At 45.9% G+C, this 16,807-nt stretch overlaps 1 protein-coding gene across 1 annotated transcript in view; it reads left to right on the top strand.

Annotated features, from left to right (window-relative positions):
* MARCHF9 (membrane associated ring-CH-type finger 9) overlaps positions 1-10,475 on the top strand; it is a 437,962-nt gene extending 427,487 nt beyond the window's left edge. Inside the window, exon 4 of the mRNA XM_085600804.1 lies at positions 9,759-10,475. Coding sequence (XP_085456930.1) covers positions 9,759-10,087 — 329 coding nt within the window. The 3' untranslated portion in view covers positions 10,088-10,475. The remainder of the gene's footprint in view (positions 1-9,758) is intronic.
* Positions 10,476-16,807: the final 6,332 nt, after the last annotated feature.

Below are 16,807 nucleotides of genomic sequence, written 5' to 3'. Positions count from 1 at the left end.
GTGACTAAACAGGGGCTGATTGTTACCCTAATGTCTAAAACTACAAGCATTCCACTCAGATAGCTAAAAAGTCCCTTAAGTAAATTAATATATGTAATTAAGGTGCATATAAGCAGGGCCGAAGCAGGTATGAATACATTGGCAGATGGGCTATGAGTCCCGCTGTTAAAGAGCAACCATGCAAGACTTCACATCATTAAAAATACAAAAATAGACAAGTAGTTGTCTGAGCCTAACGGGATAGGGAGCTGCTGATTTCAATCCCTACCAGCCCGTCCTTAACAGTTTCTGTGCATGATAAGTTCTTTGTTTTTTGGTAGTGTGTACCTTAAGAATGATGTTGATGTTCAGAATGAATCCAACTCACTTGGCATTTGAGAACATTTGGATTTCGAAGCTGTCAAGGTTCAGGCCGTTGAGTCAGGATTGCACTTTTTCTTGGTGTTGTTTTTGTCAAATAACAAGAATTCTGCCTTGGCTGGGTTGAGCTTCAGGTTGGCGTTGAACATCAGGTCTGGATGAGATGCAGGCAGTGTTTGAGAAGTTGTTTGGAGCGGAAGCGGAGGAGACTTTTAAGTCGAGTTGTGTCTCATTGGCATATTGGTAAAAATGCTGTTATCTGTTAGAATAGCCCCAAGGGGTCCATGTAAATGTTGTCAATAAATGACATATAATATGGAACCCTGGGATACTTTGCAGGTGTTAGGAATGTTTTAGGACGTGAGGTGCCCATGTGAACAAACTGATATTGTTGGAAAGGTACGAAGAGAACGAGGTTATTGGCAGTGAATCTCAATGGACACTCCAGGGTATGCTTGAGGATGGGATGGTCGACTGTGTGGAAGACAAAAAAGAGGTCCTGCAGTATCAGGAGGCAGGTGTCATCTTCATCTGTGGTCAGGAGGATGTTATCTATGATGTGTAAGATGGTGGTTTCTCTGGTACAGCATTATCTGAAATCAGATTTGTAGTCATGTAGGCAGAGTTAGAAGTGGGCAGGATATGTGGGGCTCAACATGCCCATATTTTTCTAATCTAATAAAAAAGAGTTCAACATCCTGGGATGGTAAATACTGATAGTTGAGATGCCTCAGCTAAAGTGGAAGGGAGGGAGTCTCCTGTGCAGTGAGCCGGAGGGAGGGACCGACAGCTAACCAGTAAACAAGCCTTCTTGCCTTGGTGTGTGCTGATTGAAAGAAGTGTAAATGTGTGCAATTGGTTAATCTGAAATTGAAAAGATTTAATGTAAGCAGGTATTGATGTTAATTGATAGAGCCATGAAGCTTCACAATAACAAACATTCTTTTTGAGAGGGATTGTAAGGGTGTTACAAGCTGAGCTGTGGTGTTCATGCTTTTAATGGACAGTTATACTAGGTAGACTGTGTACTACTAAAATGTATATTTTTTAAGTACTTTTTTTTAATCTTAAACGAAAAATCGTTTTACACATTTTGTGGCAGCCTATCTAATGCTGTGTGTAATGTAAGTGTAAAATATAATGGCGTACACATTCACAGTACTTTCTGTCACAGTCTGGGACCTCTTGATACTAAAAATATACAAGTCACTATTCCCCACTGCACCAACTAGGATTCAATTCTGCGGCAATCTGGTAGCACACAAGACATCTACAGTGATTGTATTAACCAACAGAGGTTTCATAAAGTAAATTAGTTTCCCCCGGTTTAGTTTGGCAATGCCTTTACACCACCCCCACCGACCGCACCTCGATTACACTCAGGTCGCAGATCCCATACTTGTTTGAATGCATTTCGAGCACTTTAGGCAGGAGATGATTAGCAGTGATGTGATTTTTGTGTTGAGCGTAGATGTTTTTTGATAATCTTGCTCATGAAGGGTAGATGAGTGATTGGCTAGTAGTTGGTGAAGTCATCAGGATCTAGTGTGTGTTTCTCTAGGAGTGTGAAGATCTGGCCTTTCTCAAGAGCTTCTGAGAAGATGTCTTGAGGGAGGGAGACACTGGTAATGACGAGTAGGGGTGAGAGAGCTCATCGGAGAGAGCTTTGATGAAAGACAAAAGTAATACATTTTCATAGGAAATAGTTTTGATGGATGTCAGCAAGATCTGTGACAGATTGGGCCTTGAAGTATGACCATTACGTAATTCAACAAGTGGGGGATTTAGGCGGAGAAACAGTCTTGGTGTTGTAGACATGCTGTCGGGTCGTCTGCATTTTTTTCTATCTTCTCTTTCTTTAACCTATGCCACAGTGCTAAATTTCAGCCACACATGTCATGTGACTAATCATTTACAGCAGCAGATCACTTAATTAGTGCCTCTTTTGCTGAGAAATGCTTATTTGGTGAACCCCTGTTCTTTGGGTGTCACAATTCCAAAAGGTCCTCCTCGTCATCAGGAGGAAAATTTAGACAATAAGTAAAATGTCTTGTAACCAGGTTCTGTATTAAATAACTTTTTCCTAGTTAGTTAGTATGCTACAAGCCCCTAGCAACCTTCCCTCTTCAAGACTGACTTCCTACCACCGTTCCTACCCAGGTTTTGGAAGTAAGTAGCCCTGAGGGAGCTGAAAAACGTGCTAGACCACTACTCCCAGTGTAATAGGTACCAGAAGGTAGGAAATGATTGAGGCTTGGTATGAAAAAGGTTTTTTTTATATATTGATATATTGGGTACAAAGAAACTCTGAGGATTGTAGAGTCTGTACATTGTGCATTGTTTAGCCTGGAGAGTGTCATTACCGCTCAAGAGAAAAATGCAGGCAAGAGTCAGGCTCTGTCTAATGGGGCAATATTCAGTTCTTTCATCATGCACGTGGTTGAGACTATTCTATATAGTGTTCCTGGAGGCACCCAGTACAACCCCTTATTTAACAAACTAACTGGTTTATGGCTACCAAGGGTGCAGTCGTGACCGGCATTACTTGCAGGTGGGGTGGGGGGTCGCGCAGGGGTTCGCACGGGGGGTATTTAGTAAAAAATAAAAATAAGAAACTTACCTTCCCGGGTCCCGCACCGTCTCAGCTCCTGACCAGGTCCTGTGGAACAGGAAGCAGGCAGCCTCACTCCCCTATACCAATCACAATGCTGCAATGGCAGCGTTATGATTGGTGAGGACGGCGCCCAACTGGGCGCCTACGGGGAGGCCATTTTCTCGATGTAGGCTGCTTGCAGTCTACATGGAGAAAAGAGAGAGTGCGCATGACTGGTTTGGTCAGCCCCAGAGGGCCGATCAAACAGTTAGGGCCCGCAGCATTGGGCTAGCCACTCCTCCCCTGCCCTCCAGCAGATCCCGCCCACCTACCTGCCCCAACCAAGCCCTTTTGCCAGGGCCGGACTGGAAACTGAAACCGTCCCTGGCAAACTACTCGGCTCACTCTGAACTTGGTCAGTGTTGTTGGTGCACACCAGCGCATAAAGTGGAAAGACCCCAACAGTCCCCTAATATGTGCCAGCAGCCACTGTCCAGACTCAGTACCATGAGTGTGGGGGATTCAGCAGACCTGCAAGGTGGCAGATGAGTTATTGAAAATAGTGAAATATGCTAAATTCCAATGGGCTATTTTCTTGCTTCCTTAATGTCTTCTCCCTCTGTCAGCACCTCCGGTCTTCCTCTCTTCCACCGTTTCTCCACTCTTCCTCCTGCTACCGCGACACTCTGGTCTTCTACAGGTGATTTTGTCTGCCTTGTCTCTCTGGTCTTCCGTCTATTGACCTGGCCCTCCAGCCTTCTTCTTGTTCACCACCTCAACTTTCTGCTCCTCCTCTATTCTTCTCTGTGTGACCCCCACCTTCTTCCTCTTGTTTATTCACCTATGCTTCACTGGGAGTCTGCCTTCTTTTAAGGGATAACAACTAGATATCCTAGTGACGTTATGTCCAGTTGTGGCAGTCATCTCACTTGTGTTTAGTGCGGACAGTCTACTGACACAGTGCAACACTATCCTGAAGGGCTCCATATTTTTTTGCACATAAGGGATCAGTTAATCCCTTGTAAATGGCTGTGTCACCAGCCTGGGGCAGTACACCGTCACAGCTGCATACTGGACAACTTTGTAAAGAGGATCCAGTTCTCAAGATCTGGGCAATGGTTTGCGCCAAAAATCCTGTGGGCACCAAATCGTCGCTCAAACCGCAGACTTAGTAACATTGGTTGTTCCAGTACAACTCTTTGTTTAGGTCCTGAGGTGTATGAAGCCCCATTTCTTCTGAGGATCAAGTCATTTGGGGCATGCTGCTCCAGGCAAATTCCACTGAGAGTTTGAGGAAGCCCCGCACCCTGGGGTGGGCCAGTGGACTAGGCTCCACTTTTCACTGGTGATTTTGTAGACTTGTGTTAGGGAAAATATCTAAGCTTCTCCCATGGGGAGTTTCTTTTTCAGTTGCAATCTGAGCAGGTCAGTGCATCGCCTGGCTCCTCTGCCATTAACTGAGCCGGGGGGTATGCCAATTAACAAAGATATCAAGAGACTCCTACCCAAGGTTGTCTAGCAAGATGGTTAACTGCAGCTGCCTTGTCGGGAGGTCTTTTTGAGTTGCAACACATCCCGAAAACCTGACACCGCCTCCTCCCAGGTGATACAGATCATAGAGAAACAGGAATAGGAACTAGTTAAAATGACAGTGGCACAGGGCATCTGGGAGGTGCTTCTGTATCTACAATCCTTTTTCCTCAAAATTCTGTCTCGTTTGGACTCTATCCTGACAGTCTTTTCAGGGACTGTAGACTTTATGGTGGACAGGTCAAATTTGTCTGAGCAGTTAGCCATTAGGCCTTTGGATTAAGAGTTACTAAACATCTGCCAGAGCCCCTCAGATCTTAGTGTAGATTTTGTCTGGTTGCTGTTCCATCTTGATCTGTAAGTGCTGGTGCTTTAGCAGAAAACAAGGATGCCCACTGTGAGATTTGAGCCTCCATTCTCCATGCAACTCCCACTGACCACTGGGCAGCTCCTGAGATCCCAGGGCAACATCCCCAGATTCTAGTGTCCCTGTGTCATCTGACAATGCTGGAACAAGTTGTTACCATTCCTGAACCCACCCATTCCAGCTGACTCTTCAGGGAGAGATGATACCCTGTGGATCCGTCTCCCAGACCTCTTCCTCCCAAAAGGCAATATGTGGGAGAGTCAGACACCACTCCAACACCATGCTGGAGATCTGTCCCTATAATGAGGAAACCCTACACCCAGCTAGGTGCTACCATCACACTCTCTCCCTGGAGGCCCCAGTGCCTCTGTTTGAGAATGCATGCATGTTTGCAAACTCTGCAGCAACAACTCCTCCACCAGAACTCACCCTGCCATTGGGCCCCACGTGATGCAGCAATCCTAGGAGACCTGAAAAACAGCTTTCCTTCCTAGCAGTCTTATAATTCTTGGACAACAGGTACATGGCTCACAAAGTCAGTCCACTCTTTGTCTCCAGGAACCTCCAACTCAGCCTGTTCTCCTGATGGCCATGGTTTTTGGTTTTAGGTGAGAACATTACCAATGCTATCTTTTTGGTTTGAGTTGAAGATTGTTATTGGTCATTCTTGTTTCCAGTTTGATGCAAACTGAGTCCAAAGTGATGATATACTGGATTGAAGAACTTTTAAGGTAAACTTGTGTGTCAACAGCGTGCGGGTGTAACAATGCACCAATGCCTCCAACACAGATACAATGTACAATGTACATATCGAGGAGTATAGGTGCTAAGACTGAATCTTGGGGTCTCAACAAGACAACACCATGAATGACGAAGGGCAGCAGCAACGTTTTACCATTTGGGATTGATTTCTCTCCTAGAAAAGAGGTGTGCCACTCCAGCACTTTCCCCTGGCTTCCCACAATGTCTTTCGGAAGACACACAGTGGCAACTGTGTCGGCAGGTAGGAGCCCCAGGTTCAACTGTGTCGACACTTCAAACCCAAGACACACTGCGGTCTCCTCAGAGCTCAGCTTCTGCACGTGTGTCATCACGTGGCCGAGCTATGACTCTACATCTGGAATGGGCTGGTTTTATCTGCTATAAATGTGTTGCGTTGGTAAATAGCAAATGTATTTAGTGGGTGAACAATTATCATCTGACAGGAGTTTGCATCCAAAACTGAACTGACCTCTAAGCAGGTAAGGCAAAAAAGTGCTCCACAGAATGCAGTCACCTTAAGGCATTATGCATGAGAAAAAAAACAGAGATGCAGCACCTAAAACGAATTTTTCACACAACAAATTGCCTTGGCCATTTTTTAAGGAAGGACTGAAGAGGATGTAGTAAAATTGTTTTTTTTATATGGAGCATTCTGCAGCAGCTTTGTGGATTCAATTCACTGTATGAACCAGTGTCAATTTTCACCAAAGGTGATCATCACATGGAAAAGGCAAACTTTCAATCGTCTCATCATGGTTGGAACTTGTGGCCTGCATGATGTCTACTGGTATTTAGCACAGGTACATTAGCCTAGCTAGCCATCTTCTCAACCATGCAATGGATTGTGGGGTTGGTTTGGATAGAGACAAACAGGAACACGTGAGGAAGGTGCATTCTAGAAACAAGCGCCAAAAGCTGATGACAAGTTTAACTTCCTGCTGCCTCTGAGCAGCATCCACCATCTCGGTGGCAGCTGCCAGACAGAAGACGTCTGCCTCAGCATGAGACATAAAAAATCTTTTCAATGTTACGAAGAAAAGGCTGTAATTCATTATGTTACAGCGAAAAGTGATTTTCTGGCCAACCAGTTACAACATTACTGCATTAAATTTTAATTAGGGTGTTGAGAATGTAATGTGCACATATGCAAGTTCACTTCCAGTAAAACTTTCAAATGCAATTTGCATTTAGAAAGTTTTCTGATGATTCACCCAGTGATAATAAATCATTTTCTAATGATCACCTATTAAAAAGTGGCAAGATCGACCAACCGAATGCTCCTGGCCATGCTGTAATATGAATTGCCTGGTGCAATTTAAGTGTGGCAGTGAGGCCCTAGGTTGCATCCTAAACATCCAGGACAATCTCAGAATGAAAAGCAATAGAGTGGAAGGAAATATGCTGAGAACTATTTTAACTGTAGGTTCAAAAAGTTTATTTCTGTGACTTTGGTAATGTCTTTCAATCTGTAATGCTCTCTGCTTTCCAAGAAACAGTACTTATAACCATCCATGGTTTTACGCCCTGCGGGGCACATTGCACATCCCATCCGAGACACTCGTAATTAGACTCTGACTCCTGGATTACAGGCTCAGGGCTAAATTCTATTCCCTGCATAATAAACAGCACTTTGCGCAATGATCCAGAATCCAAGTTGTGACATAATTCTCCTATCATCGCTGTTTTCCCATGACAGGTGAAACTGGCACTTAAAAGACTGATTCCACTAGGTTATACCTATTTCTAAGTTAAACAACGTAAATAGGAGTAGGAGATACTTACTGCAATCAAACTATACCTCGTCCTGGGGCAGTAGTGTTCACTGGGCAGGGTAGGCTCCTCTGTTGGAGCGGAGGAGTGTCGCCCTACTTAATTACCCCCAAAGATGAAAAATAGAATGGTAATTCATTATCATTTTATTTTTCATCCTCTGGTCCTGAACAGAGCATCAGGACTGGGGCGGGGACACAGCTGAATGACAGCAGCCGGGAGGAGGGTGCTCTGATTGTGCCCTTTTCAAAGTGCGCATGTCCCTTTGGCCGGCCATCTTGCGACCGTCAGCCATTCATGCGCACTTTGAAACCTGTAACCCAGCTGTCTTAAGACAGCTGGGTTAGAGTAAGTGCAGGGCTTCAGTGTCCTCCTGACTGTCGAGTGAGGCCGCTCCCTCCAATCAGGGCGGTGCTCTCAGACCATGAGAGCAGCTCCAGGATTGGTACCCGCACTGCATCCAGTTCCTGAGACAAGTTCCAGAGCAGAGGTTGAAGGACGTCGGTTCAGGTAAGTGTTGCTTTTTAAATTAATTTTTCAAGTGCGCACACATCCGGACCCCTCCATAGATACAAGTTGCCACTGCCACTGGGTGTGGTAAATACCTCATCCCATCCGATCCATGTACTATATATATGAAAAGATGGAGAAGGTGAGAGGCCAGGAAGAAACCATCAGCCTAAGAAGTCAACGGTGGCATATGGTACTTAAAGTGAGAGACTGGGTTAGCTGCAGAGGGCAAGAGATTGGAGTTCAGGACCGAAAAGTAGGGAAGATAAATACAACTAGGATTAAAGGAAAGAATGAATGCGTGAAATATTGATTAAAACAGATATGTTTTCAATGTTGTCCTTAATTGTAGGAGGCCTTCTTGACATCCTAGATCTTTGGGCAGTGGATTAAATTTGGAGAGAGCTACATCACATATGATTCAACTGCCGTCAAGTGGGATTTGTAATGATTTGTTTCAGCTCTTAAGCCATTTTTACCACTTGCTTTTTCTCACCACAGGAGGTTTTGAAGGGATCGAGAGAAAAGGAATAAATATTTTATATATAAGGCAGGTGGCCTTAAGTTTGATTTTGGTTCAAGAGGTAACTAATGAAGTTCTCTCAAAACAGGGGCATTGTGATAAAATATATATTTTCTAAATAGATTTAAGATACTAAAGAGGATTTGGGGCAGACCTATTTGTGATGCATTACCACAGTCGATGCATGAAAGTCGTAGAGGTTGTACTCACTAACAAAAGTCAAGCGGTTGGAAGAGAGGCTTTAGTTTGTTTGGTGAATGGAGGTTCGATCTCACTAACTGCAGTAAATGAGTGTGGATAATTTAAAAAACCAAGAGATTTTACTATAGGGGTGTGAGTTGTGGTAATAACATGGAGCCGTCAATGTGATGGCAACAGAACCAAGCTTGGTTAAATTTGTTTTCATGATGTCGGGGTAAGAGATCCAAATGTGCCTTTTCCAGATTATGTCTGAAAATGAGAATATTCCGATTATAAACACAGGATAAGCAGATTTTTACACTGCAGATCCATTCTAAGAAACACATTTTCAACTAAATTTGAATATTATCTAGACACAGGTTAATCCAAGACAATTGATTCCACCATCAAGATTTTCAGAGGTTATGGATAGGGGAAATTGTTCCCTATAGATTGTCCCTCTCAGAGAGCTCATGCAGGTAGAGTCTGCATCATCAGACAAGACTGTCCTTTACTAATGGAGTTGTTATCCATCCACCCATATCAATTGTTTTCATCCCAGTGGAGTCCAGGTTGACTATTCTCCCACACATGTTGGTTACCTTAATCCGAAGACTACCTATCACAAGTGAAAACATATTTATCGTCATTGTAATGTATTACTCTGGCCCATTATGTTGTATTCATTTGAGAAATTCACAAAATGAAAACCTTTGCAAAGAGAAAGTCAACAAAGGTAACATGATGTCCCAGTTATAGACCAACTGACAAATGTAATGAACTAATGCTTTGTGAATGCCAAGGTACATCATACAGACTTACAATATATTATTTATTGAATTATTTTGCCTACCACTGACTTGCTGCCTGAAGTCCTCGTTGCATGACTGGGGTGGTGATTGATGGGGTCCTCCTCGAAGAGCTTCCCCTTGCTTGTAATGAGTGGTGCAGGTCATCAGAGGTGTAGGTGGTGGGCAAGCCTCACATGTCAGGCTTCAGGAGATGACTTCAGTAGAGCCCACAATGTGCCTGGTGGAGAGGCGTGGCCCAGTCACTCTCTGGCGGTTCGGGGTGATCTTGGTACTGTAGTAATGTGTTGTACAGACCTCTTTGATGAGGCTCGCTCTTCAACGCTTTCTAAAACTCTCCCTTGTCCTCAACAGGTCTCATCATTCATGAAGGCTCTTCCGTTTATCGGATATTCAAGCGATGGCAGGCTGTGAACCAGCAGTGGAAAGTGCTGAACTATGACAAAACGAAGGACCTAGGAGAACCCCTCGGGGGGACTATGAAGCTCGGGGGGAGGAATTCACGGACAACTCACCCCTCGAACAATGACCGGAACCCCAGGCGCAGCCAGAGGGTTAGAACTATCTTGAACCATCACTGTGGGTATACGATTCTGCACATACTCAGCCATCTGAGGCCTAATGAGCACCGGAGTGGCTCCAGCTCCAGCCGGGAGGTGGTCATGAGAGTTACAACTGTATAAGAATTGAAATTCCATGAGGTTTCATTCTGGACCTAACTGAGCAACTCATGGACTGCAAAAGAGCAACTGGGCACTGCGAGAGTTTTGGGACAAACACGAATGTTTCCATATACCCAAAGCCTGGCTCCAATTTGGAATCCTTCTGGAGGAGTCCTCAAGTGCATCTTGGCTTCCTGTTTAATTCGGGAGCTTTTTTGAGTCTGAAAACTCACATTTTTATTTATATTTCGGGTTGAGGAGCTTGCTCCCTTCCTCCCACATTTGCCTCCTCGTCTTTGAGGATGGGGAAAGAAGATAAAACGTGTCTCCAGCCGATCTTTGTACACCCCCCACGACAGCATCTCTTGCCCAATCATCAATGTGAACACTGGTTTGACCCTTTCGATATGAACGAATATATATATGTGTATATATATATATATCTATATATATATAATATATAATATATTATATATATATATATTTAAAAATACGTTTCAGGACTTCCCTTAGCAAGATTAAAAATCCACTGGGGAACACCTGCACGAAAAACCTAAAATTTATATATATATATATATGTATATATATATATATATATATATATATATATATATATATATATATATATATATATAATATATATATATATATATATATATATGTATATGTATATATATATATATATATATATATATATATATACATAGTTTCAGCCACAGTATTAACATTTTACCTCAACTCTGAAAAAACATCAAGGAATTGCAATTTAAATATACTATTCCAAAAGAAAAAAAACCCAGTCAACAGTATTGCAATCGCAAGAGTTTAATTTAAAAAAAATTACGAAAAATGTCATGTCAAACGGTTGAAATCTTTATGAACATACCATTTTAACAAAGGTGCAATAAACATTTTTAAGGCAAAAATGGTCTCTCTGCAATAAGATACCTGTACATTTCATATTTTCTTTGTTTGCGTAAGGATATGCCAGGATTTCTGTTTTTTTCTGCTTTCACTCTCGTCTTTGTGTGGGAGGATAAAACATTCAGTACATTTGTATGCAAAGGTTTGTCTGTACAAAGACATTTTGCTTTTCTCTATTTTTGTCCCCGTTTTTGAAAAGGTACAGCCAATTTAGAAATGTGAAATTGTCCTCTTAGCATTGAACAAGTAAATACAGCACCCTGGCTTAAGGAGTGGGTTTGCCAGTTAATCAATAGGCTGTATTCAATCCTGTGATTTATAGGATTTATATTCTTGAAATTAAGACTATTGACTTTTAAATGTCGTCGCTATGATAGAAAACCATTGCCGTCCCCCTTCCTTGTTGGCAAGTGATGTTGTTTCATTCAAGCAACATCACTTTGTCATTGTAACATCAGGCGTTTTATGTCATATGGACAGTCATAGTACCCTTAAGCAGGAGAAAATGGTCAGCTTTGCATCCTATAGGTAAATTAAAACCTGACTTTTCGAAAGACCACAGAGAGAAACTGTGCTAAAAGTAGCAAGAGAAACAAATGACCAGTGCAGGAACCCATGTGACCTTTCAGCGGCTACTAGGCCTGCCCCCTTTATGACAGTTTCCAGGGCGGTACGCAGCTTCCTTATATCCCGCCTCTCCATGTGTGTAGGAAATCCCCATAACAGGGTGGGCCAAAATGGCAGCCATGCTCCCAGCCGTGACTAAGGCTCGTGGTAGGCAGAGCACCACCAGCTTCGGTGCTAGGTACTCAAAGATCTATCTGCTACGTAAAATACCTCACCTTCCTGACGGCTCCCAGGGCTGCAATATGAAGTTCTGGAAATGAATATATTTTAGCAGAAAAGGGTGCCGCCCTAGTGTGAAGCGATGTTGTAGGCCAAGGAGATACCGAAACAGGTCATGATATCACCTATGCCTAGGATCTGTTCTTCAAAACAGTCCATTCAGGTCCTGCTTAATAGCACGAGTCAGTTTTAACAAAGCTTGAAGCATCTACCTTGACTATGCATTTTTATTTACGATCTCCATTCATTCACATGATAACTTCTTGCAATTACCTGGTCATTAAGGGATGCTTTAAATACCCCTCCCTCATTATATTTCGGCAGGTCAAGCATAATGGAATTTAACAGGAGAAAACAGTACGGTATTTACCATGACACAAGGATTTTGGTGCATTAAGCGGAATAGGTGTTATTTATTGCACCCGATAAATAAAGAACCCCAAGGTCTTGAACCTACTCCTCCGGTTTGGAATCAGGGTTACTGTATATAGATTTCTTTTTAGTTCATGCCAGGGGTAATCCTCACTGCTTCAGTATTCCATGCAAGTAAGGACTTTGATGATGAAGGGGGGCATGGAGTTGATGCTTAAATTACTGATAGGCCTACCCTTCCTAGTCATAGCACCTGATTTGGTCAATGGCTTGGATATTCCACCACTGGCATGATGGGAAGATAGTTGCACCTACCCGGAGGGGGCATGAGGCTCGCTCAGCACTTAGAGGATTATTTTCAAGCCCCTTGCGCCGCCGGTGCGTCACTGATAATATGGGAAAAAGTGACGTACCGGCTGAGTGAGGGACTTGTTAATAAGTCCCATAGTATGCACAAAGCATAGGCATCCTTTCAGACGGTGGGTACCCCCTCATTTGAAAACACGTTGATGAAACCTAGGAGTGGTGAGGATTGAGTAATTCATCCAGGCATATTTGGATGACAGAGGTGTGCAGGATAAGCTTCCAATCTGCAACCCGCCCTACTGAGGAGCCATGACTTGATGGTGCGCCTTCCCAGGTCACAAAGGATTATTCCCCTGCACTCTTATATTCCTAGAAAAGAAAAGCAGCTCTACCCAGTGGATCAAAATATCAAAGGCACACCTGGCGCAGAGGGATCTGGCACTGGTGATACCCTTCATCAGCATCCTGACATGCATCTAGCTACAAAAAGACACAAGTATGGGGTAGGGCAATCCCTTCAAAGGTGCAATCTGAACAAATCGTGAAACAAGTCTAATAAAGCACAGGAATAAAAGACTGAGTAAGGAACTACTGAAAAGCTGGCAAACAGCATTAAGTTTTGCCCACGTGGCAGTCGAATGCACACTAGTAAAATTCTGAAATTAAAAGGGAGCGCCGCCGAACTAATAAAGTGTGCGGAATAAAAACACCTTGCGGAAACTCTCAAATGGTCGTATTTGTAAAGTTGGCCTCCCGCCCCCAGTGAAGGGAAAGGCAAGAGACTGGCGGGAGGTTAAGCGTATTTATTCTCAGGAGGGAGAGTACGGAGCCGGCCTCTTCTCACAGGTCTCTGTAGAGATGAGGTGGTCTAGTGGTTGTGAGGGTGGAGTGTAGTGGGTGGAGTAAGAGGAGGACTGCCCCGACAGGAAGGGGCGGAGCGGGGCGTAGGAAGGGCAGTGAGAGTAGGGCCACGCTGGTGTAAGGAGAGGAATAAAGAGTCCTGAACAAACCTATCGTGTCTGTCGTCACTGGTGCTGCGAAGACACGACAGCTGGCGACGAGAGTGGGATCGAGCTAAACGCTCTCCCAGAACACCGGCACGCTGACGAGGAAACCAGCCGAAGCGCCGTCACCCGCGAGACACGCCCGGAGCGTGTGAGAGCCCAGCAGCGGGAAGAGCGAGATCGCGGACCGCGCCCTGCATTGAAAGAGGGTCGGCGCTCGAAGGGCAGGAAGAAAACGACGACGCTGACACGCGCGTCCCCAGGTCAGAGCAGTGTGAAGACTCTCCCACCCACCTGCCTGTTATGAAGCTCTGAGTGAAGCGAATGATGAGAGGAGGCCGCCTGAGCAGTGCGCAGTCTAGAAATGAATGAGCTGAAAGCCCGGCAGCACGTGTGATGTCCATGCACGTTATCCAGCCGGCGGCCATCTTGAAGTCAGGCGGGTCTCCAGACGTCCCATGCAAACAGACCCGAGCGGCCATTTTGAAGTCAGACATCACTAAAATTTAAACAAGCACGAGCAAACGAAAAAAAAAAAAAAAAAACCTGAACAAGGCGCACAATCATATAGACAATCGAGATCCCTACAGTATTACCAGTGCCCATACTGTGCTGAAGCAGTACCCATTTCACGTACCACACGATGTCGAACCATGGATCCCCAGCCCGATCCCCGGCCCGCCAAGAAGCGAAGCCGATCATCATGGGACTGTCGCACCTGCGCCCTCCGGAGCCCCTAGCGCTCGTAGTCGGGAGCAGCATGGGCCCACGCTGGGAAGAATGGGTAGAGGACTTTGAGGACTATATCAAAGGCTCAAAGGTGATAGGGGACGAAGATCAACTAATCGCACTTCGCAACCTCGTGGGAAAGGACATCAGCAAGATGATAAAGGAACTCCCCGCCGCAGACGCGGGTACGTATGCCAGTGTGCGGGCAGCCCTGGATAGGAAGTTTGTGCATAAGAAGAATGTGGACTACGAACGGTACGTGTTCCAGAGAGCGCGACAGGAGAAAGATGAGGTCATGGGCTCATACTTAACAGGGTTGCGGCGATTGGCGCGCCACTGCGAGTTCGACGCTTTCTCGACGGATGACGCCATACGGCTGCGTGTGATTGACGGCTGTCAGTCAGAGACACTACGCAGGAAATTACTGAAGAAGACCCACACCTTAGATGAAATTGAAGAGATCACGAGACTGCACGATCAGACGGAGGAGCAGGCCAAGACAATGGAGGCGGGACGCGTGGAACGCAAAGAGCTAGCCTGTCAGGTACGCACTGAACGCCCCCGCCGGGGATCAAGAGAGCGGGAGCGGCACGCCCGGCCGCCGTCGAGACACCGCCGCCCTGGCCATCGACGACCAGAATCGGGGAGGAGGAGCAGGCGTCAGGATCATGGGAAAAAGGCGCCACTGCGACGGTGCTACCGATGCGGGTACGACTTCCCACACATCGGAGCATGCCCGGCCCTGGGGCAGCAGTGCCACAAGTGTGGCCGAAACAATCACTTCGAGACCATGTGCGGAGAATACCGCCGGGAGAAAGACAAAGACTCAACGAGGTTGCCAAGAGGCGAGACGCGCCGCCATCACGCACGAGCGGTACGTGACCGCCGGAAGTCTTCCTCCAAATCCTCCCAGTCCAGCAGGGAGTCACGGTCTTCAAGGTGGTCCAGAAGATCACCGTCTAGAGACTCTGAATCACCATCAAGTGAACAAGAATATTCCGTGGAATATGCTAACATGATTGCTGATCCAGACCAGCTCAAAAAATACCCTCGACTGGACATCAGCGTAGGCACGCATCCCACGAAGTTTGTGATGGACAGTGGGGCATCCCTTAACTACATCCCAGTGACGGAGTATAAGAAGATGAACCCTCGGCCTCGGCTCAATCCAGCACATGTCCGTGTCTACACCTGGATGTCCAGGAAGCCACTCCCGTGTCTTGGGAAGTTCTCAACGACACTGAGGCATCAAACAACATCTATTCCAGCCGTGATTCATGTCATCGAGGGGCCGGAAGCAGACTGTCTCCTCAGCTTACCAACAGCTGAACGGTTGAAACTGGTAGAGATTCTGTACCGCGTCAACAGTGACAACGACACCATACACAAGTTCCCGAAGCTGTTTTCCGGGCTCGGCAAAATGAACAGAGGCCAGATTCGCCTCCACATAAATGACCAAGTCCGCCCAGTTGCCCAACACCCGCGGAAAGTACCGTTCCACCTCCAGCAAGCGGTGGAGGATGAGCTACAAGACCTGTTGGATGCCGACATCATCGAACGGACAGAGGGCGCCACGCCGTGGGTATCTCCGGTAGTGATCGTACCGAAGAAAGGAACACCAGGGAAGGTCCGACTCTGTGTGGACATGAGGATGCCCAACACCGCCATTGAGAGAGAGCGTCATCCAGGACCCCATCTAAGCGACATGATAGCCGCCCTCAATGGGGCGAGGGTGTTTTCAAAACTGGACCTCAACAAAGGCTACCACCAGTTGGAACTCCACGAAAGCTCCCGATACATCACGACGTTTGCAACGCACCTAGGGTTGTTCAGATATAAGAGGCTAAACTTTGGCATCTCATCAGCCGCTGAGATATTTCAAGAAGCTATCAGACAAACAATCCATCACATCCCGAACACGCTGAACTACAGCGATGACATTCTAGTCTACGGGGCGAACATCCAAGTCCACGACACGGCCCTGGACAGGGTTTGCCATGCCCTCCTAGAAGCAAACCTCACGCTCAACAGAGAGAAGTGCGAGTTTCACCAGTCGCAACTGAAATTCTTTGGCCACATCTTTTCTGGAGCCGGAATGAAGCCAGACCCTGACAAAGTGAGCACTCTGAACAGCACCAGGAGTCCACTTGACGTCAGTGACGTGCGGTCCTTCCTAGGCATGGCGAGCTACTGTTCAAGATACATTAAGGACTACGCCACACTCAGCCACCCCCTTCGCACACTGACCAAACAGGGACAAGTGTTTGAGTGGACGTCCGAATGCGAGCGAGCATTTCAAGACATAAAGAGGGCCGTGGGCACGGTGGAGAGCCTGGCGTACTTCAGCCCAGATCGTAAAACCGAAATAACCGTGGACGCAAGCCCCGTCGGGCTGGGTGCCATCCTGGCCCAATACGACAAAGACACGGACCAACGACACATAGTGGCCCATGCCAGCCGGAGCCTTTCCGACACAGAGAAGGCCTACTCCCAACCGGAAAAGGAAAGCCTTGCGGTGGTGTGGGCGTGCGAACACTTCCACGTGTTTATCTACGGAAAA

This window comes from Triturus cristatus, chromosome 4_2 (assembly GCF_964204655.1).
Source record: "Triturus cristatus chromosome 4_2, aTriCri1.1, whole genome shotgun sequence".
NCBI classification, from domain to species: Eukaryota; Metazoa; Chordata; class Amphibia; order Caudata; family Salamandridae; genus Triturus; species Triturus cristatus.
The sequence above is the reverse complement of the archived record's forward strand: the minus strand, read 5'-3'. Positions and strand labels throughout refer to the sequence as shown.